The sequence below is a fragment of the Sminthopsis crassicaudata genome, chromosome 1, assembly GCF_048593235.1.
Source record: "Sminthopsis crassicaudata isolate SCR6 chromosome 1, ASM4859323v1, whole genome shotgun sequence".
In the NCBI taxonomy this organism is placed as follows: domain Eukaryota; kingdom Metazoa; phylum Chordata; class Mammalia; order Dasyuromorphia; family Dasyuridae; genus Sminthopsis; species Sminthopsis crassicaudata.
In genome coordinates this window covers 182,903,524-182,929,164 of record NC_133617.1, presented here as the reverse complement: position 1 = coordinate 182,929,164, position 25,641 = coordinate 182,903,524, and the positions used below count along the sequence as shown (strand labels likewise).

The following is a 25,641-nucleotide window of genomic DNA, read 5'->3' as shown; positions in this document are numbered from 1 at the left end:
AATTTTTATTTTTCAAAATACATGCAAAGATAGTTTTCAATATTCACCCTTGCAAAGCCTTGTGTTCCAAATTTTCTCCCTCCCTTTCCACCTCTCTCTTCCCCTAGACAGCAAGGAATCCAATATAGGATAAACATGTGCAATTCTTTTATACATGTTTCCATATTTAACATGCTGCACAGAAAAGTCAAATCAGAAGGGAAAAAATGAGAAAAAAAAACAAGCAAGCAAATGATAGTAACAAAAAAGTGAAAATGCTGTGTTGTGATCCACATTCAATCCCCTGGATGTGGATAGCTCTCTCTACTACAAGTCTATTGAAATTCCTCTGAATCACCTCATTATTGAAAAGAACCAAGTCCAACCCAGTTGATCATCACATAATCTTGTTGTCGCAATGTACAATATACTCTTGGTTCTACTCACTTCATTTAGCATCAATTCATGTGAGTCTCTGGAAGCCTTTCTGAAGTCAGCTTGCTGATCATTTCTTATAGAACAATAATATTCCATTACATTAATATACCACAATTTATTCAGACATTCTCCAATTGATGGGCATCCATTCAATTTCCAGTTCTTTGCCACTACAAAAAGGGCTGCCACAAACATTTTTGTACATTTAGGTTCTTTCCCCTATTTATGATGTCTTTGGGATACAGACCCAGTAGAAACATTGCTGAATCAAAGGGTATCCACAGTTTTATATGGGGCTTAATTTTCTTACAGTGCTATTAAATAAAATTTGCAGTCTTGTGGTAGGGGAGTAGCAAGTTCCCTGTGTCTAATCTAGAAGACAATGTACCAGGAATACTTTTGAGGAAATATGTATATTAGGTGGAAGATCTCTTCCAAGTCTAAGATTCATTAATCTATGAAATGTAGGACCCACTAACCCTTGGTCTCAGTAGGATATGGGCAGCTCAGGATTGAGTTGAGATGAAGCCAATCAGGTGTTTGTCTGAATCTTACACACTTTTAGAGAAAGGAAAGAAGGAAATTCCTAATACCTATCCACCATTTTAAGCTCAACTTCACAGGGAGAAGTGCTTTTGGAATTTGCCAGCTTCCTAATATTATGGTTCTTCATCCTAGGGAGAGAGCAATAGTGCTGTAACCTGAATGAGTAATGAAAATCAGAAGAGAATCTGAGAGATGGAGTCTTTCCCTCTTCGGGAAACCAAAATGGGTATCCACTTCTTTAACATAGGGAAAGGCAAGTTTATTCATACCAAGTTTCTTAGGCAAAGAATATTCTTTTAGTCTCATCTGAAGAGAGGGAGAGAGAAGAAAGCAAAGTAAGATCAGAGAAAGAGAGAGAGAGAGAGAGAGAGAGAGAGAGAGAGAGAGAGAGAGAGAGAGAGAGAGAGAGAGAGAGAGAGAGAGAGGGAGAGGAGAGAGAGAGAGACAGAGAGAGAGAGAGAGAGAGAGAGAGAGAGAGAGAGAGAGAGAGAGAGAGAGAGAGAGAGAGGAGAGACTGAGAGAGACTGAGAGAGACTGAGAGGGGGAGAGAGAGACTGAGAGAGACTGAGAGACTGAGAGGGGGAGAGAGAGAGAGAGAGAGAGAGAGAGAGAGAGAGAGAGAGAGAGAGAGAGAGAGAGAGAGAGAGAGAGAGAGAGACTGATAGGGGAGAGAGAGAGAGAGAGAGAGAGAGAGAGAGAGAGAGAGAGAGAGACTAAGAGAGAGAGAGAGAGAGACTAAGAGAGAGAGAGAGAGAGAGAGAGAGAGAGAGAGACTAAGACAGAGAGAGAGAGACTAAGACAGAGAGAGAGAGAGAGACTAAGAGAGAGAGAGAGAGAGAGAGACTAAGAGAGAGATAGAGAGACTAAGACAGAGAGAGAGAGAGAGAGAGAGAGAGAGAGAGAGAGAGAGAGAGAGAGAGAGAGAGAGAGAGAGAAATGGGGTGGGGGGGAGAGGGAAGATGACTTCCTTTCTATGATACAATTGATTTGAAGATATCTTAAGTCTTTTATTTATTTAGGTTCAAGTTGAGTCACCCAAGGCAAGTGATATCCTTTCAGCCTCTCAGACACTTTCTAGAAGTAGAAGTTGTAAGGTAGGTAAGTTTCTTCTTTGGTAGATATTTCCTCACTTGGAGCTTCCCATGTCAACGAAGTTACATAAAACAAAAACAACCAACTAAAACATTTCTCTTATCTCTTGATCAAAGAATTGGAGCAGGGGAGGGAGAAAGTAGCTTTTTAATTCTATGAATATTTCCCAACTGTTCTAAAATCATACTTATTTTCTGGGCTCCTTATCATTCCTTTATCCTTTTTTGCAGTCAAAAGAATGGAGAGAGTTTTAGGCTGTTAAAAGAAGAGCACAATCATGTCCTTTATGTGACAGTTTTTCAAAACAGTCAGGTATGGTCCAACATAGATTGAAGCTGAGGCTTGGGGAATTGGAATAAGGTACTATTAAAATAAGAATTAGGTAGGATTCGGATTATTATAGATCATACTGAGGAAGGTGATGTATGAGAAGAGGGATCTGTGACTATGGGGTTGACCTAGTCATGGGAAAAGAGTTGTACTAGTGATGCTAATCCTGAGTTTTCTGACTTCCTCACTGTAATTTTTCATCTCATGAAACAAATGGGGAAAATCTTTGGAACTTGTTCAGATCCTTTTTCTTGACCCCATCACAAAACTGGGCTTAGATATAGTAGAAAAATACCTTGTTTTGACTAATTAGGTTAAGTCAAGTAAAGAAACTGCCACGAGTATCTTTGCAGGCCATCTGATGTTTTGTATTTCAGTGTGTTGTTACCATTATTATTACTAGAATTTTTATAAAGAAGTGGAAGGATTCCACTATAGAAAAACATACTCCAGGACAGGATAAAGAAAGAGCCCTTGACGAGGTTCATAGACAATGGAGCCAGAAGACCTCTCCTCAATCTCCCGTCTCCTTCAGGCAATGGCACATGTGTAGTGTAGTATGCTTCAAAATTCAAAAGAGGGCAGCAGATAACTAGTACTGCTAGCAAGAAGGGAAAATATCCCAATAACCTGAAGAATGTCAGAAGGGAAATGCGAAAGTACACATCATGACCTAGAGATTAGACTAAATGTTCCAGGGATTTGTGTCTCTAGAAATGTGTGTCTACATGTAAAGCCAGTATTTAATTGAGTAGTGATGCTGCTAAGTGTCTCAGTGTTGAGGGGATCCCTGCATCCCTATGACTCTAATTGGCATTATAGAAATTCTGTGCAAGTACCACACACCTCAGGGAGCAGAATAAAAATCTCAGGGATTGGTAAATGGTATCCAGAGCTACCGGTACCTGAGGCTATGATCTGACTGCCCCTAAGAGCTTTTGTTCTGGGTTTGCTTCTGCTTTTCTTACTCTGATCAGGATGGCTACAGGCTCAGGGGCTGCAGACCTGCTGTCCATACAGTACAGACAGGAGCCCTGAGATCCCCAGCATACAAGACAATAAGAGGGAGGGAATCCTGCTTTCAAAGGGGCTTCACTGAAATTATTGAGTCCAAAAGAGGGGAATCTTTGGATTACCCAAAGTCCCATAGGCATTAATCTTTCTGGAACACTCCACAAAACAATGCTGCCTATAAATCAGAGGTTCTTCATCTTTTTTGTGTCATGAACCCTTCTGACAATCTGGTGAAGCCAAGGGAACTCTTCTCAGCATGATGTTTTTAAATACATAAAGTGAAATACATATGGTTATATTAAAAAGTCAAGGATAAATAATAATAATAATATCTATATAACATTTTAAACTTTGCAAAGTGGTTTACATATACTATCTCATTTTATCTTTACAATAATCCTGGGAGATAGGTGCTATTATTAATCCCATTTTACAGATAAGGAAGGTGAGGTACACAGCAAACAAAGAATTTACCCAGGTCATGAATCTAGTCAGTGTCCAAGACCACCACATTTGAATTCAGATTTTCCTAATTCCAGATATAGTACTCTATTCAACGTGCCACCTAGCTAGTATTTTTTTTCCCATCCAAATTTGAGATGCCCTGAAATTTATCCACAGATTCCAGTAAAAGAATCCCATAGAATAACCCTGTTATTTCTATGATAAAGCTTCTTAAATTTGTCAGATGCACCCAACAATAAGGTCTCATAACTAAATGTGGGGGTCACAAAATTATGACTTATTATCAGCAAATGTTTAATTTGTATCTCTATTTTACATACCTGTATTCCTCATTGTAATATTAAAATTTTTTGGACAAAAAAGGGACACAAGTGGAAAAAGTTTAAGAAGCCTTGATTTACAATATGGGGAGAAGGCATAGAACTTAAAGACAGCGTTACAGAGAAGCTCTATGTTTATGGGAAGGGGAAAAAACCAAAAAATGAAAACTTTAATGTGTTATTTTGCAAATAATCTATGCAACATCTGGTCAAATATCTGATCAAAAAGATAAATGTCTTTTCACAGTTTATAATATCCCTTCTATTTAAGTAGCTCTTAGATAAATATCACTAATATATTTCATTCTAAAATGCAGTCAGTCAATCATTTAATCAACAAGCATTTATTAAGTGTCTGCTAGGTGCCAGTTACCATGCTTTGCATTGGGAATAAAAATACAAAAAAAATTAGTCCCTATTTTATAATGTCCATGAGAGATACTTCTTGCTTTATGAAAGGTCAAACCTCTGTTTACTTTGAACAATATATTGATTTCTGAAAATAATTGACATACTGATTCCCAGCTTCCTCATCTATAAAATGAGGGGGTTGGGTTGGGCAGGATGATCTCTAAAGTCCTCCTGGCTTCAAAACGTTAATGAGTCAATGGTTCTGTTTTTATACTCCATCAACAAGTTAGCCTACTGCACTTAAAATGTTAAATAAACTACATTAGGACAGAAAACATCGATTATCTTTTTTCCCCCATCACTGCTTAGAAAGTAACAGATGTTCTATTGTCTAGGTACACAACCTGATGCTGGAACAGATGTTCTATTGTCTAGGTACACAACCTGATGCTGGAGAAAAGGTTTCTGAGAAACATGCCCTAAAATCTTGGACTGATTTAATATTAAACAGTTACTAAAGGGAAGAGGAAATCAGTCTCTTTATAATTACTGGTTAAGGGGGATTCTTTTCATATGTAGAATGATAATAATAATAAAGCTACAACTGGTAGCAAGTAGATGGTGTATATTTCCTTGTATTCAGTTACTGGGTGCAGGAAATAGATTAGACTGATTTCCTGTACCTCCAAATTGGGTCCACGGTGGGTCAGTGGATTTTTAGGGTTTTCTGATGATCTATAAGTAGGATCAGCTGGAGGGGACCTCAGAGCCCGGATACTCCAACCCCTTCATTTTACAGGTGAGGAAATTGATGCCCAGGGAGGCTAAATCATCTGTCTAAGAATAAACAGGTAATAAATATCAGAGGCAAGACTTGAACATAATTTTGTTAACTCCATAACAGGTACTCATGTTACTGGGCCATGCTCCTTTGCACAGTGAGCCTTCTTCCAAAGATCTGATCCCTAGGGGTTCATCTTCTGAAATAGATTCATCCAAATAGCAGAATCCTTCCCAATGAGAAGCAGTCTGGCCCCTGAAGTTTGGCACAAAGCTTTTGCATCTTCTGTGCTTTGATCCTCTCAACAATGACACCAGCACACAAATCATACATTCAGAAAGGGAGATTGTGTTTATGAGAATTTCTTTGAGAAGGAAATGACCTGCAGCAAAATAGACATGCATAAGCTAAAAAGCCACAGATATTTAGGATTTTTGAGAATGAATCCTAAATTAAATTCAGATGCTAACTGATCCTTAGAATAGAATGTGGCAAATCCATATTGGATTGGAGATATACCTTATTTATCATGTATTCTGGGAAAAGCCTCAGCCTCAGAAAGTATCAGATCCAGAAGATCTGAGACAGTTCCAGTGAGTCTACTTACACACACACACACACACACACACACACACACACACACACACACACGAGTTTGAATAAATCATGTAATCTTTCCAGGCCTTAGTTTTACTCTCTATAGCAGTGGTCCTCAAACTTTTTTAAAATAGGGGGCCAGTTCACTGTCCCTCAGACTGTTGGAGGGCTGGACTATAGTAAAAACAAAAGCTCACACTCTGTCTCCTCCCCTCAGCCCATTTGCCATAACCCGGTGGGCCGCATCTAGCTTACAAGACATAGTTTGAGAACCCTTGCTCTACAGTATAAAAGAGTTGCTTCTTTGAAATGCTATAATTTTTTAATCAATTGCTGATATAATAAACTGTAAAATATATTTTTTCTAACTATCTGAGATATAGTGTGGTATATCATAGAGAAAGCTGACATTGAAATCAAGAGGTCCTGGGTTCATGTATTGCCTTGCACAAGTCATTTAACTTTCCTATGGCCCAACCAACCTTCTAAGACTTAGGATGCATTGTTGCCTGTCTGCATTGGTAGAACAGGCTTCCTCACCTTTGCTAAATGAAATTCTACCCCCAGATCTAAAAAAAATGAGCATTTATCTATTCAGAATTTCCTTAGCTTTAAGGGGAGTGATAGTAGTAGGAAGAAGTGGATATCAGTATTCATAGGATCTAGATTCTTAATCTAGAGCTGGGAAGAGTTTCATATGACTTTTAGTTCAATTCTCTCACACTTTAAAAATGCATACAAAAGGGAGATTGAGATTTGGATAAGGTTATACAGGTAGTAAAAACAGATACAGAATTTGAACCCAGATCCTCTCTGCTAGTCAGTATGCCTCCCACTTTACTATCCTGTCTCAGACATGCCATGAAATATGAAAGTTAAGACAAAAAATGTAAAACTTTACATTGTTCTCAGCAATAACATGCAGAGAATGAAATTCCTAGTGTTGTTGTATTGGATCATCTCTGAAATGTGAACTTTTTTATACTTAATCGGTTGGTCAGTTATTGACCTTTGTTCTGTAAGAGAACCAAAATGACATCACTATGTTAGAGTCAAGTTAGTATGTCTGGCCAACTATGGCTGATCAGAGTACTATGAGCTTGGACTGTTATACCAAAGAGGAGAAACAAGTATCCCTATGAACATTTGAGGTGGATTCTCTAACTTTGTGCATCTCACATTTCTTCTGCATTACTTCAATTTTGCTTACCCTCAAATCAGCATCAGTTAAAAAACAAAATCACCAATTTTCTCTAGCTAAAAAAATAGATAAATAAAAATATAAAATTTACTGGTGGCCAATACAAGTGATGAACCTTTCTAAACCTTGCTGAACTGGTCATAAGAGCATAGATTTAAGGCTGGAAGGAATCTTTAAATCTAAATCATGAGCCATAGGGTATATCTCTCCCCTCATTTTGCAGGAAGGGAGCTTAAATGACCAAGGTTACATAGTATTAAGTAGCAGAAACAAAACCCTGAGAAACAGAACTTTTCAGATTGGTAAGAGCTTCCAGAACTTGTACCCCACTATTAAATCTCCTAGAACCCAGACTCAACTCTATGCCAAGATGTAGCACCTGGAGTTTGATCCAAACCTTTGGTTTCAATCTGTGATCCGCTAGCACCCTTTGACAAGAGATAAAATATAGATGTCAGTGAGGGGATCATGGAAATTTTATTGGGAGACGAAGCATGGGTTTTAATTTCAGCTTTGCCATTATGTGGATGCTTTGAACAAGTGAATTACCCTTTCTCCTTCTTCACCTGTAAAAAAATTAGGTGAAATATAGAAGCTGTAATATTTCTTCCCACTCTAGAATTACAAACCTAGATCTTGAAAGCATTCACACAACTCATTCCTTTTTAATCATTGAGGATATTAAGACCCAATAAGGTAAAATGACTTGTTTCAGTAACAGGGAAGATAAGATTTTAAAAATATGTCTTTTGACTCAAGAGCCAGTGTTCCTTTCTCTGTAGCACATTATCGCCCTTTGAAAAGTCTGTTTTTGAAAAACAAACATACACTGGCTTTGCTGAGTTTGCAATCTCTGCCTCCTTGAAATTACCTTTGTGCTCTTTAAAACTCTTATATGTACTCAGCCTACTTGAAAACAAAATGAAACACACTTACTCTTTTCTCCTTAAAAAATTCTTCTGTCTCTCTTAGGTAAGAGAAGACATAAATTTTGGGAAGGCAACAGGGAGTTTCATAACTATTGAGTTTTAGGCAGCAAAAGGTATTTTGTAGGTGTCACTTGGAGAGCATCTCCTTTAGTTGCAAACTACTAAATGAAATAATGGCATGAATTGTATGACCTCAGTAGCAGATGAGGAAATAGCAAGGGCACTTTAAGTGATAATGAGAAGACAGGTTAGAGAGAAAGAGAGAGAGAGAGAGAGAGAGAGAGAGAGAGAGAGAGAGAGAGAGAGAGAGAGAGAGAGAGAGAGAGAGAGAGAGAGAGAGAGACTGAGAGAGAGAGACTGAGAGAGAGAAAGAGAGATTATTTGCTTTGTGAAAGAATTCTTCACGTCCAAAAGGATTCACAGTCAAATTCATTTAAATGGTGAGCCCTGCCTCCCTCTAGTGCATTTAAGATGATTTGATTTCTCCAAATTCAATTTCTTTACAATATGGACCATGAACAAATCCTTATTACCTAAAATGAGGTACATCTGCACCAGTACCTCACGTTCATAGCTGGTCCATTGACAGTTGACAGCTGTTAATCAGGCCTGACTTGTTCAGTCACTCCCTAATCCCAAAGCATACACAAAAGTTGGGACAAGCGCCCAGTCTGACAGACCATTTTTGCTTTCAACATCAGGCACTGAGCAGAAACTGTCCTTGGCTACAGCGTAAGATGCTTGGTGAAATTTTTCTTTTTAACAGGTGAAAATGAAAACCTGTTCTATCAGGGCAGTACTATTGAGGCTAAGCTGGTCTTTCCATGTCTTTTTTTGGCTGTCATGGAATCAAAATTTTAAGGCCCAAGCTGACAGACCACTTTTGCTTTCAACATCAGGCACTGAGCAGAAACTGTCCCTGGCTACAGCATAAGATCTTGTTGAATTTTTTTCTTAATTGTAAGGCATTAATGATGCCTTTGTTTAGCTATAAGCTGTTCTCAACTAATCAGGATCATTAAGACTGTTTAGAAAACTTCTCTTTCGCTATGTTCTTTTGAGGTATATATTTTAGGGGGGGAAAGAGTAAATTAATTTTTCTATTTTTTCATTAAAATAAGATATTTTATTCTTGCTTTAGGATCAGCTGATGAACAGAGTTAATGAGGAAGGTCTCATTCTGACTTCTAAGGAAGTTTATCCCACTTTCCCCATTCTAAGGCCACTCCCATCTCTTTAGAATTATTATCACTAAGCTTCCTTCTGCTCTCTTTACCTAATAAGATACTCTTACTATTGCCTTTCGGCTGACATCATGTTAATTCTTTCTCCTTGTGTAATAAGAGCTCTTGGTGGACTGACATTGAAACCAAGAAGCAGCAGAAGCCAACTGTGGGCCTGGACTTCATTTGTAACCACAGATATTTGGGAATACAATTGTGGAGAAACAATTAGCTTGAAAACCTTCTTAAAGTAGGATTTGACCCCTGTTCTCTTTTCCCCTTTGCTATTCAACCTCTTTATTATTTACTTAAGATTTGGAACCTGCTTACTTCTGAAGAAAAAAAAAAAAAAACATTTGCTGTAACTCTCGGAGTAAAATATTGTGTGGGATAAGACATTTAAGGATAAACCGAAATAAAAACCTTCAGAAGTGGAGGGGGATAAATGCTTTCAAATATCTAAACTGAACACTTTACTATAATTCAAAGCACAGATCCAGTAGTAGGGCCTTCTTTTAGACCTGCTTCTGTTCCTACTTAGCTTCATGACCTTGAGAAAACCATATATACTCTGGGCCCAAATTTGCTCAACAACAGAGATATTAAACTAGATAATCTTTAATATGACTTCCAGTTCAAATATTCTTTCATTCTGCTTGTTTTAGAAAGAAAAAGCAATAAATATATACACACTTTAAGATTTGCAAAGCACTTTATCTCCTTTAAGAGTGAGAGAGAGAGAGAGAGAGAGAGAGAGAGAGAGAGAGAGAGAGAGAGATTATTATCCCCTTTTTATAGATGAGGAAATTTAGGTTAGGAGAATTTAAGTGACTTGCTTTGAATCACACAGCTACTAAATATCTGATGCTGGATTTGGACTCAGGAATTCCTGTGCAGTCCAGTGCAGTGGGAAGTATACCAGAATTGTAGTCATTAATAACTAGGTTTAAAATCCTCCCCTGTCTTTGCCCCCAGTATTTACTAGCTCTGAGATGCTGGGCAAATGACCTGTTCTCTTTGAATTTCTCTATTTGCTCAGCTACAGTAAAAATATATATGTATATGGCAGTTGTGAGGATCAAATAAGATAACCTATACAAGGAACTTTGCAAGTGTTAAAGTGCTATGTAAATAAGAGCTCTTATTAAATTTCAGTTTATGTTAATATAATTATTTAAAATTTGCTCTACATATGTCACTTGTGGTAACTTTCAAGAAACTTGAATCATAAATGAATGACAAGTCATTTTCCAACCATTATGGACCAGTAAGGGTTTATTATATGTAACTTTTTAAAAATGAATACTAAACAAATATTATGGCATTTAAAAAATTTTAAATTTAAGTATGACATCAGATTTATTCAAAGAATGAGTCCAAAACCATAGAATTTTAGAACAGGAAATTTCTTTTAGAGATTATCTAGTCTAACTTCCTAATTTTACACATATAAGATGGAGAGACTAAATGACTTTCCCAGAGAGTAAGGAAGATAGAACCAGACTCCAAGATCCCTTGAATCCAAAGTCAGTTCTTATTCTACTTCCTCGTGATATTAAAGAAGGAAAGAAAGAAAGGAGAAAGGAAGGAAAGAAGGAAGGAAGGAAGGAAGGAAGGAAGGAAGGAAGGAAGGAAGGAAGGAAGGAAGGAAGGAAGGAAGGAAGGAAGGAAGAAAGAAAGGAAGAACTTATTACTGTACTTCAAAAATATTGGTAGTGACCATTTTGGATTTGATGGAGAAATAAGCTCATTAATTATATTATATTGACAATCTTTTACCATAACCATGTCTATAATAAGAAAATTAAAAAAAAAGATATGACAAATTACTGGATTAATTCTATAAGTCAAGATGTTCAATATGATGATAGATCACATGGATATTAGACCATATTATAGACCATATTAGCAAGATTTGTTTGCCTTAGATTATTGAGATGATGATTTCAAATATCCATTCCATTTGGTCTGTGTAGACATAGGCAGTGAATTAGCATTTCCCTTTGCTCCTGAACCAATTTAGAGCACAACTGGCAGGTTTTGATTAAGAATGTCGGCCTCCATCCCCAAGTGGTAATTTTCTTTGTAGTTGAGAGATTGTCCTTCATTTCATGAGTAGGAAAGTCAGAGAAATCTCTATGGTAATGCCTTTTTTCTTGCTAGAACAATTGAAAATAAATTATATTTGATTTACCTTCTGACAGACATCACAGGATACCTGTGGTTTTGCAAGTAGATGCATATAATTGTAGAACTGGAAGTGACTTCTCACAGACCTAAGGTCTCAAAGCCATGAAGCTGTGAGCATAGAATAATAATAGAACCTATGAGAAGTGTGTTTCTTTCTTTCATTGATGGCTACTCTCTTCCTACTCATCTTAATGACATCAGTCAGTATGAAAGAGTTGATGAATGTCAGCTCTGGATTAATGAATGGCAATGCATTAGTCAAAGAGTTGGGAAAGCTCATGCTTGCTTTATGACCTTGGAGAAATCATTTACTTTCTGTGGGCCTCAATTTCTTCAACCCTAAAATGAAAGACTTTAGGTGATCTAAATGTTTTAAAAGATCAGTTGATCTAAATGTGTTCTATGTCTAAACTTCCATGATTCTACATTGAAACCTGTTTTTAAAAACATTTTAAAATGTAGAGGGAGCCAGAAATGAGACTTGAAGGCAACTTTAACACTTAATATAAATAATTCTTTTAACCTCTATAAATTTTAGTTTCTTCATGTGTAAAATAGGAATGGTAATAATAATAATAATAGGTATACTACCTACTTTATTGTTTGGTTGTTTTGTAAAGTGCTCTATAATTTTGAGGTACAAATTGAATCACTATGGTGTGTGCATGAGTGAGGACTGAAGATGAAAGTAGGGTATGAGTGAATGCATCAAGAAAATTTATATTTTTAAATAAAAATAATTTTAACATTTAGTTTTATTGGTACTATTTTAACACCACAATGCACTTTCCAATGTTCTCTCCAAGCCCAATATCATCCTTAGTTGTAACAAATAAAATCAATATATTAATTATGTACGAAAATGTTTGCCTCATTTGTATCTAAGTTAGTATCTTTATGCCAAGAGGTGAAAGCCATACTTTCCTAACAATCTTCTAATGTGTCTAAGGTTATTTTCCATCTACTGTGTATTTTTCTTGTATGTTCAGATACATATGTGCTCTCTCCCTCATTAGAATAAAAGCTGTCAGAGGGAAAAGACTATTCCTTCCTTTTATTTGTATTCCTAGTACTTTGCACAACAACAGGCACTTGGTAAATAATTTAAAATGTTTATTGATTAACAGATTGAGTTATTCTTTTTAAAGATTGTATGATATATATATATATATATATATATATATATATATATATATATATATATATATATATATATGGATTCTAGTCTTGGTTCAACTGCTTATTATGTTAGGATAAGGAGAAAAGACATTTCAGATATACGAATTCTCTATTAGTAGAGCTATGACTTGGCACAACAATTCAGAAAAAAAAAACAATTCCGAATAATTCTTGAAATGTCACTCAAGAGGATATACCCTTAGGCCTAATGATGCCATGCAAGTGGGCATGTACCTCCAAGGAATTCAAGGCACAGGAAATATATAAATTATTGCAGCACCATTTTTAGTAGCAAAAGAATTGAAAATCAATGGTCCCCTATTTCTTGGGAATAACTGAAGAAATTGTGATAAAGGATATAATTGAATAGTATTATACCATACCTTCATGAGTTCAGAAAAACAGGAAAATTTGTGTTAACTAACACAGAATCAAGAGAATAATTTAATATTTAGCAAAACTGTACATGTATAAACTATATCAGATTTCTTGCTGTCTTGAGGAAGGGGAAGAGGAGGAAGAGAGAAAAATTTTTAAATTCAAAGTCTTAGAAACGAATGTTGAAAATTATTTTTAGATGCAATTGGAATAAAAGGAAATACTATTTACAATTTTTAAAATAGGAATAAGAAAAAGAGAGAATAGTTTACACAAGGACCACAATGATGAGGAAAACAACACAGAAAGTCATAAAACTTTATCAATGCAGTGACCAATCTCGATTTCAGAAGCCTAGTACTGAAACATCCTTTTCTCCTCTTAACAGAGAAGTGTAGACTAAGTACAGAATAAGTATAAAATATCAGAAGTATTACGTTTATTACCAGGAAGTGGGAGTGGGGGTGGCAGTGAGGGAGTTGGGAAATTACATTGTCAATAAACCATTTATTTATTTAAAAACAACAACAACAACAACAACAACAACCAAGTATTGCAAGGATCAAAAGAAGAAATATATATATATAAAGCACTTTGTAACCATAAAGTGCCACATAAATATAATTTGATTGTAATTCAATGCATAGATGATATTATAAGTTCAGGCTTCTTCTTTTTTTTTTTTTTTTTAAAGATTTTTTTTTTAAATCACGTTTTTCAAATGAAATAACAAAGTATCCCTAGAGAGTGCAAAAAGGATAATTGTAAAGGCAATTTTGCCTTGTCAGCGGCTTTCTGACTTGTCACTTCCCAATTAATCAGCTATAACTTGGGGTGGTGCCCCAAGCATGTATTACTGAAAACTTTACCTTATTTGCAGCTTGAGAAGTAATTCATTATTGTCAGTCTATAAACAGCATGTGAAGCTAGATGCAGAAAATGTCGGGGGAGTATGGATTTAGAGCAGGAAAAAAAGCAAAGTCCAACCCTCTCATTTTATAAATGAGAAGGGGAGGAGGTAGATGGCTCAGAGCAGAGACTTGCCTAAGGTTATCTAAACAGTAAATGAAGGAGATTGGGTTTGATCCCAGGCCTTTTGACTCAAAAATTCTGCAATCTTTCCACTGTACCATGTAATTCTAGGGCAAAGACTGATCAAAGGCTCCATGTGGACTCATTGTCAGTATATGGAGGTTGGGAGATTATAAATTCAGAGTCTTGTCCTCTGGGCTTATTCTATACCTTTACCTGAATAATCAGTAACTCTCTCCAAGTGGAGAAGGTCCCTCTGCACCTTTACCTGTGGCTGAGAAAGATAACCAGACTCAATCAGTGAATGTAAAATGTTCCCAAATAAACAATCTAAATACTAAGTTTAAGTTTCTGAATTCTTAGCTTGCATTTATATAACTCCTTTATGGTTTGCATTATCTTTAATTCTCACAGAATTCCTAGATGGTGGGATTTCTGCTTTATGGATCAGAAAACAGATATTAAGAAGAATGATTAGTACACTGCTAGGAAGTGACACTTCTAAGGTTGGGATTAAACTCATTTTTTTCTACAATCAAGATCAGTCAAAAGTCATTTGCTAAATAGCCTTTCCATTTCATCTCACTATTGTTTTTTATTTATGTCTACATTTCCTTTGGACTCTTCAAAGGTCCACATAGGAATTCTAAACTTTTTTTTTTTTTAATGCCCTTCTAATGGATTGCTAAATTACAATAGCCTTCAGTGTATGGCAATCATCTCCTTCTGTTTACCTGAATTTGACTATTAAGTTATTGGTTTAAAATGAAGTTTCACAGACTGACTGTCATAGTTAGAGGAATTGATTTATCACGTAAAGACCAACTTACTCTCAGATAACATACTGTCACAGGGACTATTGGCAACAGAATAACACTGGACTCAAAATCAGTCTAAGAAGACACCACAAAAAAAGAATGTGTTTATGTGATCCCATAAAGCACTAAAACATGAGCAAGAAAGGTAAGGAAAATACAGGGAAAATGTGTTATGGGTGATTGGGTTAATGTGTTCAATTTTATTGGAAGATTGTTTCTTTTTTTCCCCAGCCTGGTAAGATTCATCTTTTATAAAAAAATTATTAAAATATATACTTAGATTAGTGTATTCATTAAATTAACACTATAAATTGTTAGGTAAATAATATTTATTGAAGAAAAATTCTAATATAGTAGAAGTCTTAATAGGACCTATTGACATATAGTTTTAATATATATGTTTAAAATGGCTGAAATGTGATGTACCATGCTATAAAGCTAGAGGTTAAGCTATTACATCTTTAAGTAAATGGAGAGTACATACTACAACCTATTTGTGGATTATTTTATCAGAGACAGCCCAATGGATTCTATTTAATTCAAATTTTTGGGAAATTCTTTTGGGCATGATATTTTTCTGTTAAAATAAGGGTGAAAAATGTGTTGAGGACATTTATACTTTTAACTTCTAAGATTAAATTTAGGAACTTTATGTTTATTTTGTAGCCATGAAATGTAAAGTGTGAACAGGGTCTGTTGTCTTGTTACTTGGAATGTTGAGGGATTCTTTATTGACACTGAAGGGATTTTTACATTAACTATTTTTGCACAGACCCCTCCAAATGTTCTCTTATGTGGATACACCATGGAGACATTTGAATGCTATATAGCTATTTCATCAGCCTCCATTTATGAATTGTTTAGTTTTAGTAGTTATAGAAGAAATAAGCAACAGAGTGGCTATTCTGTTATTTTGCACATAGATAATGCTACTTAGAACAAGGACAGGTGGGATTCTACTTATTTAATTCAGGAAGTATTTGAAAAGAAAATACATTTAAACATTTAAATGAAAAATTTAGATCACTTTCAATTAGATATATGATTGATCTTTACTTCATTTTTATAATTAAAGAAATGTGCTAGGTTGTCCTTTGCAAAGCTTTCCATCAGCACCTTTTCTCATATTGATTGCTGCAAGAATGAGGTATAGCCATCACTCAAATTAATATTCAAATATTATTATGCCATGATTCTTTGAAGCAGCATTAAGATTTTCATAAAATACCTTAAGGTTTAATAGCTGGATAGTGAGAGAAATAATTTTTGTATATGTGATTTGAAACTTAAACTGTTTGTAAATGTGGGAAGATTTATATTCAACATTTATGCTTGTAGTGAAAGAATATATGTCTTCTTGTGAGGAAGAATGAATGAGAGGGCTTTTCCCAGAAGCTGCTTTGGAGAACATATTGATATGTCCAGTAAATCCAAAAGTGAAGAACTAGACTAGTTAGTTCCTGTATAATGAAAGTATGGAAGACAGCTTGGTAAAGGTATTAGTATCTGTATAATAGCAGAAATCTTCCTTTTAGCATGTTTTGCTCTCCAAGCATTAAAGAGCTATAGAGATGATAGCTTTTATGATTACTGTCATTTACATAGATTTTTCTATGCAAGTTTCATATCCACCACATTCCAGAACTTTCATTTGAGAGACCATGACCCACCATGCAAATGGGAAAGGGAGAACATCCTCCTAGATTTTCAAACAGTATTTTCTTTTGTTTTCAATCTCTTGAGAACAGGGACCATTTGCTAATTATTGAATCAGCCACTGAAAAGTAACTAGCAAGGCATCTTGCACATAGTAGGCACTCAGCAAAATGCTGAATTAAATTTGAATAACATTTTACAAAATAGAACTACATTTTCCCTCCCATAATAGAAGACATCATAATTAATTGAAGTAATCAATCAAATTAACTCCTTGATGGAAAAAAAAGTAATTCAGTATAAGTCAAGTTAAAAAAAATTGAAACAAAACAATGTCTATTCAGGGACAATTTATTTTATAGAAGGCACCCAAATCTTGAAATTTGAGGGACAAAATTATGAAAAAAGATTTAGTAATGCAGTTAAAGCCTTATAGTTGAAGACGAACTTACAAAAGTCCTAAGTATTTATGCTTTCTAAAAGGAAAAAGCAGATTTTTCACTTTTAAACATCAGAGATGTTTGAAATGTCAGGATTTTATAACAACCCTAGAAATAGCACCCACTGTGTGAGATACATTTTTTTTCCTTTTGATGTGATAAATGCCTCTTTCTTTTTTATGTCTAATCTGTGCCAAGAATCCAAATTGAAACAGAAAAATTTCAGTGAAATCTCTAAATAGTTGCTAGTTATTAAACCAATTATCTGGGTGTTTTACAAACAGCTGGATAACTGATTTTAATTTTTTCATTTTCAGCTAAACATTTGGTATCAGGATTCCAAATACATTTTTTTCCTTCTAAATAAAAACTTACTCATCCTTGAAAAAGGATGGCTATCCATTTCCTATTGCTTAGTAGAGAAGGGGTAGAAGTCAACTCATGAATGGAATAAAGATAATGGAGCAGTTCCTATGTCTTTTTAACTTTTTTTTCCCTTTCTAGGTAAACAGATGCAAGAGAAATGTAGCACCAACAGACCAAAATCAGAAAATACTGTTTTTAAAATAAAGATTTATAATCTACTAGGAAAATGTACATGTGTCAATTGGCTTAGGTGAGATTCAGCAGCCATCTATGATAAATGTCCACTAAAATAAAACACTGGCTGGATATAAAATATTTATCCCATCAAAACTAAATTGGACTAAAAAGGGGAGATATTCCCCCTCCTTTTGAATAATTAAGAATATAGTCATCAGAATTCTTTAGTTTGGGAATTTCAGCAGAATGCTTTAGTATTATTCTCTTGATACATTATTTGAATGAAGAGTATTGGAATCAAAATGAATTTCATTTCAACAAGTCCATATTTGATTTGACTAGAATCAACATCAAATATATTAAATTCTATAAATATCAAACACCAGTAGAGTGCCATTGCAGCAAGGGGGAAAATTGAAGATGGAGAGGGTGTAAAGTTCAAATAAATAGAAAAGATTTGCACTTGCTTGGGTCTAATGGACCTTACTATGTTTTGATTTAAAAAGTGTTCAATTCTGTCCATTCGATGTATTGCGACTTCAAATCACAACTAGTGACCATGATATTTCATTTTCTCCTTATTATTTGACTTCAATCTAATAAAAAGTTCGTTTATAATCTGACACAAATCCTCTCACTTAAAAAAAAAATCAAACAGAACCATGTTACACAGAGTTGCCTAACTATTTACAAAGCACCCAATTAAATCCTACTTAATTCACTCCTACTCCAAAAATTCCATCTAACTTGTGTGCAGGCTGCTGATTACAGAAGATATCTAACATTTCACATAGCTTTGATAATAATATTTAGTCTGAAAAATTTACTGCCCCCAAAAAGAAAAAAAGCAAAAAGAAATTAAAAATAGACCCTTCAAATAAATGTGAAGGATTGAAGAAATAAGGCCAAAGAATCACAGTACAAGACAGATAAATCTACTTTAATGTTCACATGTAAAAGTTACACATCACAAGAGACTTAACAGTTCCTTAACTGTAACTAACACAGGTGTAGTGAAAATCATTTTATATAAAAAATAATCTAGATGCGGCCATCAGATTTTTTTTTGGTCTACTTAACGTTTGAAAATTGATTACAACATATCCCTGCTTGAAGGATTTGCCATTATGCTGTTTTCCCCAGTCACCTATCATTATTCTTTGGAGAAAGGAAACAGTAACTGTTTATTTGTAGGAGTTTGTCCTTTGGTTGCAAGCAGAGAACATTTTTTTTGTTTCTATAATTTATTGTTCTGTACAGACATGTAAGTTTGTGATTATTAAGCTTTAGTGTAAAATGAAGTTTGGTGAATAAATTTCTTTTCATTTTGATGCAACAACAGATTTCTTACACTCTTAAAGATCCAAGCATTTACCCACCCCATATGCAAAAAGTCTGTCAAATCCACTTTTTTGTATCTTTAAAAGAAAAACAAATAAAAGCCAACATATTCCTTCTAATCATCTTATATATACACTAGAAGCCCTGTACCTCAACTGACAGTGAATTTTCAGGATGTATGGTACAAATACAAGGTTTTCCATCTATATTAAAGAAAACACATTTTGTATGGACTCAGAACAAGTTTATTTATGATTAAACATCTCATGCAGTCATGCAGGACGGACCACTAGCTATAACTGTAACTTCCGAGTCTAAGACATTGGGCAAAACAAAAACAAATTAAAAGCCAAACCAAACAAAAAAAGACATTCCAGATATTTTCATATTGTCAGCTCTGTAACTGAGCTGAAAAATAATTTTCCAAAAGAAATATTCCCAGATTAAGAAAACACACACTTATAATATTTACAAAAAATATTTAATTAAAAATATTTTATAATTACAGTAGTCTATTAAAGCATATACTTTTCTCACACTTATAGAACATCTCTATATATACACAGTATGAAATGTCACTCAGTTATCTATACAATATGTAACATTCTCACAGGGAGAAGAAAGTTCCCTGGCCCCAATATAATCATCTATTTTAAACAATAGATGTCAAAAATATCTACAATGCTCTGGTAGATTAGTAAAGCTTCAAAAAAAAAAAAAATTCAGCTCCTTGGTCACAAAGTATACTGCTAAAGTTTGATTTACTCTTGGTCTTCTATTCATCAGTCCAGTCACACTTTCTGCTCAAAAGTTTAACCCCACCTCCAAAAAACACAGAAATGTACAATTCACAGCTGCTATAAATGAAGAGACAAAACAGATATCATGTTTAAATGCTTATGAACGTGCAAAAAAGGGTGAAAGTTTTTGTTTTTTCTTGGAATGACCATGAAAAGGATTCTAGGGTTTGCTGATTTTTTTCCTTTCCTCTGATGGCTGATTTTTTTCCTTTTTCCCCCTCCCTCTCTAATTTGTCTCTCTCTGTGCTCCTCTGGCTCTGCCTGCTGCACACCTGTGGAAGAGGAATGAATAGAGGGGGTGTGTGAACCATTCTGCTCCAGACTAACTGGCGCCACCAACAAAACACAAGACATGCTTGATCAACAACCCAAAACAAACCAGGTCAAACAACAACCAAAGCTCCCAGGCTAGGCCAAACAGAGGGATACACAGCTGCAAGCCCCTGCTAGAAGCACTGGAGAGGGAATCCTCCCTGGAGCCCCTTTCCCAATAACCCATTTCCTTCTTCTCCCGTTCAGTATTAGGTAAAAGAAACCGGAACAGCGTTAGTGCCTCTCTGGGGAAAAAAAAAAAATCGAGGCGAAACCTGCCTGACAGACAGGCGGAGAAGCGCTGCAGAAGGATGCAAGACTGCTTGCTCTCGCCTCCGTCTTAAAGTGAGCACTAAGTTACCGACGGAGGCAAGAACAGACCTAACTTATTAACTAGGGTGGAGAGGCTCTAGGGGAACTGAGTCACGGGGAATGTGCCCAGCTCTCTGGGATCTGGGCGGGGGGGGGGGGGGGCGGAGAGGAGAAGCTGCGTGAAGGAGACTTACTGGGCACCTGGAGAGAAAGGCAAACGACCACTCACCTCGAGAGTGTAGTTCAGCGGCACAAAATACTGTCCCCTTGTTTGTTAACAGCACCAGCCTAAAACAGTAACAAAAACGTAAAAGAAAGAGAGGGAAAGTTATCGGGATCGAATAATGAACGTATTCATGGCGCTAGGTTTTGTTCTGTGGATACCGCACTCGAGCAGACACACACACACACACACACACACACACACACACACGCACGCACGCACACGCACGCACACACACGGACAGCTCAGAAAGCAGGTCCAGACGAGGCAGACAGGTGGGACTGGACAGCACCACAGCCCGATCCGACCGCCGCTCTCCGTCCCCTCCACACAACCAGGACTGGAGGTTACGGAATGAATGGCAGGATCGGAGTAAGCGGGCTCTCCCATAGAAGAGAAGAGGGAAGAAGCTGTCATTCCCTCCCGGACACAGTCCAGCAGCAACCTCCTCACTCCCCCCCGGATTGTAAACGAGAGGGCACAAGAGACCAAACCAAACAACAATCTCCGGTCCTGCCCCCAGTCTCCAGACGCGCTGGCAGGTCCTGATATCCCTCCCGGCCCGGGGCGGGTCCCCGTGAGGACCTCGCACTAGCCAGCTAACCGTACGGCCCCGCCACTCCGCGCGCCACACACCCCGGAGGGCTCGCTTCGTTCCGGAGAGCCGGAGCGTCCCCCGCCGCAGCGCCGTCCCTTTCCCTCCCGAGCGCGGTGCGCCCCGAGCAGTGAGCCCGCGCTAGCTGCACACTCCATCCCTTCCCGGCCCGCCCGCGCAGGAGCGGCGCCCTCTTACCGGGTCGGTGTTGAGGGCCGTGAGTGGAGTCCGCGGGGGCCCGGCGGGACAGCTCCCGGAGGAGGGGTGGTGCAGCGGCGGCGGCGGCGGCGGCTGCTGCCTCAGCAGAGCCGGGTGCGTCTCCAGCGCCAGCTGCAGGTCCAGGATGTAGTCGATAACGTGCTGCAGGATCTCCACTTTGCTGACTTTCTTGTTGGGCGGGATGGTGGGCACCAGTTTCTTGAGGCGGCTGTAACAGTCATTCATATCGCACTGCAGGCACAGGGACGGCTCCTCCGCTGCAGCCTCGGCCGCCTTGCAGCGCGCCGCCGCCGCCGCAGCCACGGCCGCGGCCGAACCTCCCAAGCTGTGGCTGTGCTCGGCCAGGCAGCGCAGCGCCAGCTCCCCGCCGCAGCCCGACGGCGCCTTCCGGCCCGAAGGGCGGACGGGACTCACGGCTTTCATGGTGCGCGCCCTCTGCGAGCGGATCCTGCCCTCGGCCAAGAAGAGGTGACCCGGGAGGGCAAAAGAGAGGGCCCGAAGAACCCCCCACCCAGCCGCCGCTGTCCCCGTCCGCGCTAGCTCCCTGTCTCCGTCCCTATCCTTCCTTTCCTCAGACACTGGAGGATCGCACCTACTCCTTTGGCAACACAATTGACAGCGAGAACCGCCTGTTCCTGGAAGCGAGGTCCGGGTTTGGCGGGGGAATTTCTGTTCAGCGGAGCGCCGCTGGACCGTACAAATAAAAATAAATTAAGAAGAATGAAAGAAAGACGCTAACACACGCACAAAAAAGCGCCCAACCCACCCCTGCTCCTTATCCCCTCGTTTCTGGTCTCAGACTAAAAGCCCCCGCCGCCGCCGCCGCTGCTGCAGCTGTCTCCTCTCCGCCTTCTCCGAGCTCTCCCTCGATCGCGCTCTTACTCCCTCTCCCGAAACACTCTTAACTCCCTCTCTCCTGAACACTCTCTCGCCTCCACTCTGTTCTCTCCCCAGCCCGCAGCGTAGCTTTATTTATAGAGAATGAGGGCCAGGGGGCGGGGTTCGCGCGCCGGCCCGGGGAGAGGAGCGCGAGCCAAAGAAGGGGGCGCCGGGGGCGGGAGGGAGTGGAAGGGTTGGTGGGGTTTAGGGTGGTGTTGGTGGGGAGGGTGAGGGAAAAGGGAATGAAGGGGATGGGCGGGAGGTCCGTGGCCACCAACCAATCAGGCGGACGGTGCCACCTCAGGGAATGATGATTGGGCCAATGGGAAGGATGCTCCATTCCGTCAACGTTGTGGGTCTGGGCTCAAAGAATGAGAGAAGGTGGGCAAGGCTGGTGCGTGCCCAAGGGAAGGGAGAGAGAGAGAGAGAGAGAGAGAGAGAGAGAGAGAGAGAGAGAGAGAGAGAGAGAGAGAGAGAGAGAGAGAGAGAGAGAGAGAGAGAGAGAGAGAGAAGTTCCTAGGAAAAACTGCGGGAATGTGCGGCTGGATCGACTCTCTGCCCGGGCACTGCACTGGAGGAGCTCTGCATCCCCGTATCCAGCCGGCCATCCCCATCACTAGCCTCCCATTAGCTTGATAGAATTAAAAACGAGCGTGTGCGTGGGGGTTGGGGGAGCCCGCGCTGAGAGACCCTCCACCACTGACTCAGTCAGTCCTGTAGCTTGGACTTGAGCACCTTAGCACCTTAAGAAAGACAGATCGTGTTTTCTTTCGCGCTGCTACATTTGTGTATTGTGCTCTTTCGTTCTTTCATCATCAGGAGCAAAGCCTTTTTTACAAGTCCAGAAATATAATCTTGGAGTGAAGTGTCTAGCCTTTCCATTAAAAAAAAAAAAAAAATACCAGGAAAGGAGATTTTATAAATAACAACAACAAAAAAAAAAAATCTTTTTTTTTGGTCCTGTCCAAAATGAATACAAAAGTGGTCTCAAGAAAAACAATTGCTTAGAGTATTAAATTAGAGCACGTAACTATTTAAAATTCATGGAGATTGAGTATTTAAAATTCCACTATGACATATAATATTAATCCATTTTATGTAAAATTCATATCTGTAAGTTAATTTAGCCCATTAACGCACCACTTCACGTATTAGTCAATGTACCGTGTTTTAAAAATGACGCTGAAAATGTCCAATTCCTGTTCTTTGCAACAGCACATTAAAATTAACACTTACAGTCCCCTGAGTCTTGCTCCTGTCCTTACTCTGGTGAAAACAGAATTGCAGCCTGTTAATCCATGGAGTGTCAGGATTCTTACGATTTTGCGTTACGTTTCCAACGGCTAGTCTTTTTGCAGGGGTTGGAAGCATCGGGTGCTAACAACTTTTGGTGCAGCCCTTTTTTACCTTGGAAGCCCTCCTCTAAACAAAATAAATCTCTTCCCATTGGCAAAGGGAATAAAGACTAAAAGTCAATAGGGAAATGGATCAAAGGATCACCGATTTAGAGACAGAAGAGATTTCAGATGTCAAACACCTTGACCTTGCGAGCCCCTTTCCTCACTCTCCTCTCTAAATAGGCAGAGGACGTAGTTAAATGAAACCACATTCTTTCTTCTAAGAATTAAAATCGTATGGAGTGATTCTTCCTTTTCCTAGGTGATAAACACATATAGCACTTTACCCTTTACTGCCTTTTTTTCCCCCCTGCCCACCAAATAGAGGGAAAGCTTTCCAGATAGGAAAGCCAGTATCTTGGCTGCAAACAGCTATTTTCCAATACCTTGCCCACTTGTGGATTTTATGACTGGTGAACCATTTCCCTAGAGAACACTCCTTGCTTCTGATGAAATGAAGAGAAACTATTTTTTATGCTACTTTCATTGATAGATAAAGGATGTATTCCTCCACCCCCATTAAAGCTAAAGATTTGTAATGCTTATCCAATATGTTATTTCTTAGGAAAATAAAGACTGGCTTTTACATGTATATACATATTTGCATTTAGACCCAGTGTGGCAGCTGCCAACTTTTACTATTTAGAAGAAAATAGAAATAAAACTTTTTTTATACCTGATGTTTCATATATGTGTAATGGAGATATACATCATATTATATATATATATATATATATATATATATATATATATATACAGATATACAGATATCTATATATCTGTATATATGTATATGTACATATACTTCAATGTGTCCATGTACAGAAACGTCAAAATGCACATATGTGGGGACTTCTGCATATTCCTGCACACAACAGATACCCACAATCACATCAATTACCTTAAATTTAGTTAGAAAAATGCAGAAAAAAACTAGGTATAGGTTGTTATCTTGGAGCTAATCACTGAAATACAAAAAAAAATCATTGCTCCTAGTTTTACCTTTATTATTTACACTTTGACCCAAAGATGAATCTTAAAAATACTTTACAAAGTTTCCATGAAATGAATTGCTTAATTTGAGAAATCTCTTGTGTTAATTTCCAGATAAATATTCTTTTAAAAATAGGTAATAATTTATAATGCTAAAGCTCTTGGAAATCCACATCTTCAAACTTTTCCTCAACCTTATTGAATGAATAGATTAAAAAAAAAATTGTTAAACTTGTAAAATATCTGTAGCACTCTGCTAATCTCTAAATAAATAAAGAAAAAGTAGAATATTTCTGTTTTTTAAAATTGAGTAAATCTGTAACACACAAAAAGATGTATATATATATATGCATATATATATATATATATATATATATATATATATATATATATATATATATATATATATATATATATATATAATTTTGTCCAATTCTAGAAAGTTACAGAAGAGAATGTGGCAAGTGTGGAATTTAAAAGTAAAAAAAAAATCAGTATTTTAAAGAATCTACTATCTGCCACTCACATTATGATTTGCAACTATTATTTGATTCTCATAACAACTCTGAGAGGGAGTTATTATTATTAATTCCATTTTACAGATGATGTAAGCAAGGAAGTCAAAGTAATTTGGCCAGGATCACACAGCTAGGAAAGAGGATGAATTTCATTTCATTTTCCAGACTTCAGGCCCAATGCTCCATCCATGGTGCCACCTAGCTGTCTCTTTAACAGTGATTAGGAGGGCATTCTTCGAGCCTTTACCTCATCCTTGTGCTGTAGATAGAAGTAGGGTATTATGGTCCTGATTTTAGGGCATGGAGAAATAAATAAAAATGAGCTATGTTTATTCTAGAAGAGTCCTAAATTACATTGAGTTAACCTCAATGGACACTTAGACTGGGACATTTGCTGAAGGATTATTTGATTGAAATGACTTAGAGTTATATAGAGTAAAGCGGTCATTCAAATACATAGAAGCCAATCTGTTTTATTTTAGTTTTATATGACAGCAAACCACTAAGAACTATTGACAGTGATGTCTAGAATCCTGTATGAACAATTTCA

At 37.6% G+C, this 25,641-nt stretch overlaps 1 protein-coding gene across 1 annotated transcript; it reads right to left on the bottom strand.

Annotated features, from left to right (window-relative positions):
* Positions 1-19,065: 19,065 nt before the first annotated feature.
* Positions 19,066-22,298, bottom strand: ID4 (inhibitor of DNA binding 4). The gene is made up of 3 exons (XM_074272517.1): positions 21,284-22,298; positions 20,497-20,555; positions 19,066-19,915 (listed from the first exon to the last, which is right to left on the bottom strand). Exons 1-2 carry the CDS (start codon positions 21,725-21,727, stop codon positions 20,511-20,513), a joined length of 489 nt encoding a protein of 162 aa, XP_074128618.1. The 5' UTR covers positions 21,728-22,298; the 3' UTR covers positions 19,066-19,915; positions 20,497-20,510.
* Between the last annotated feature and the right edge of the window lie 3,343 nt (positions 22,299-25,641).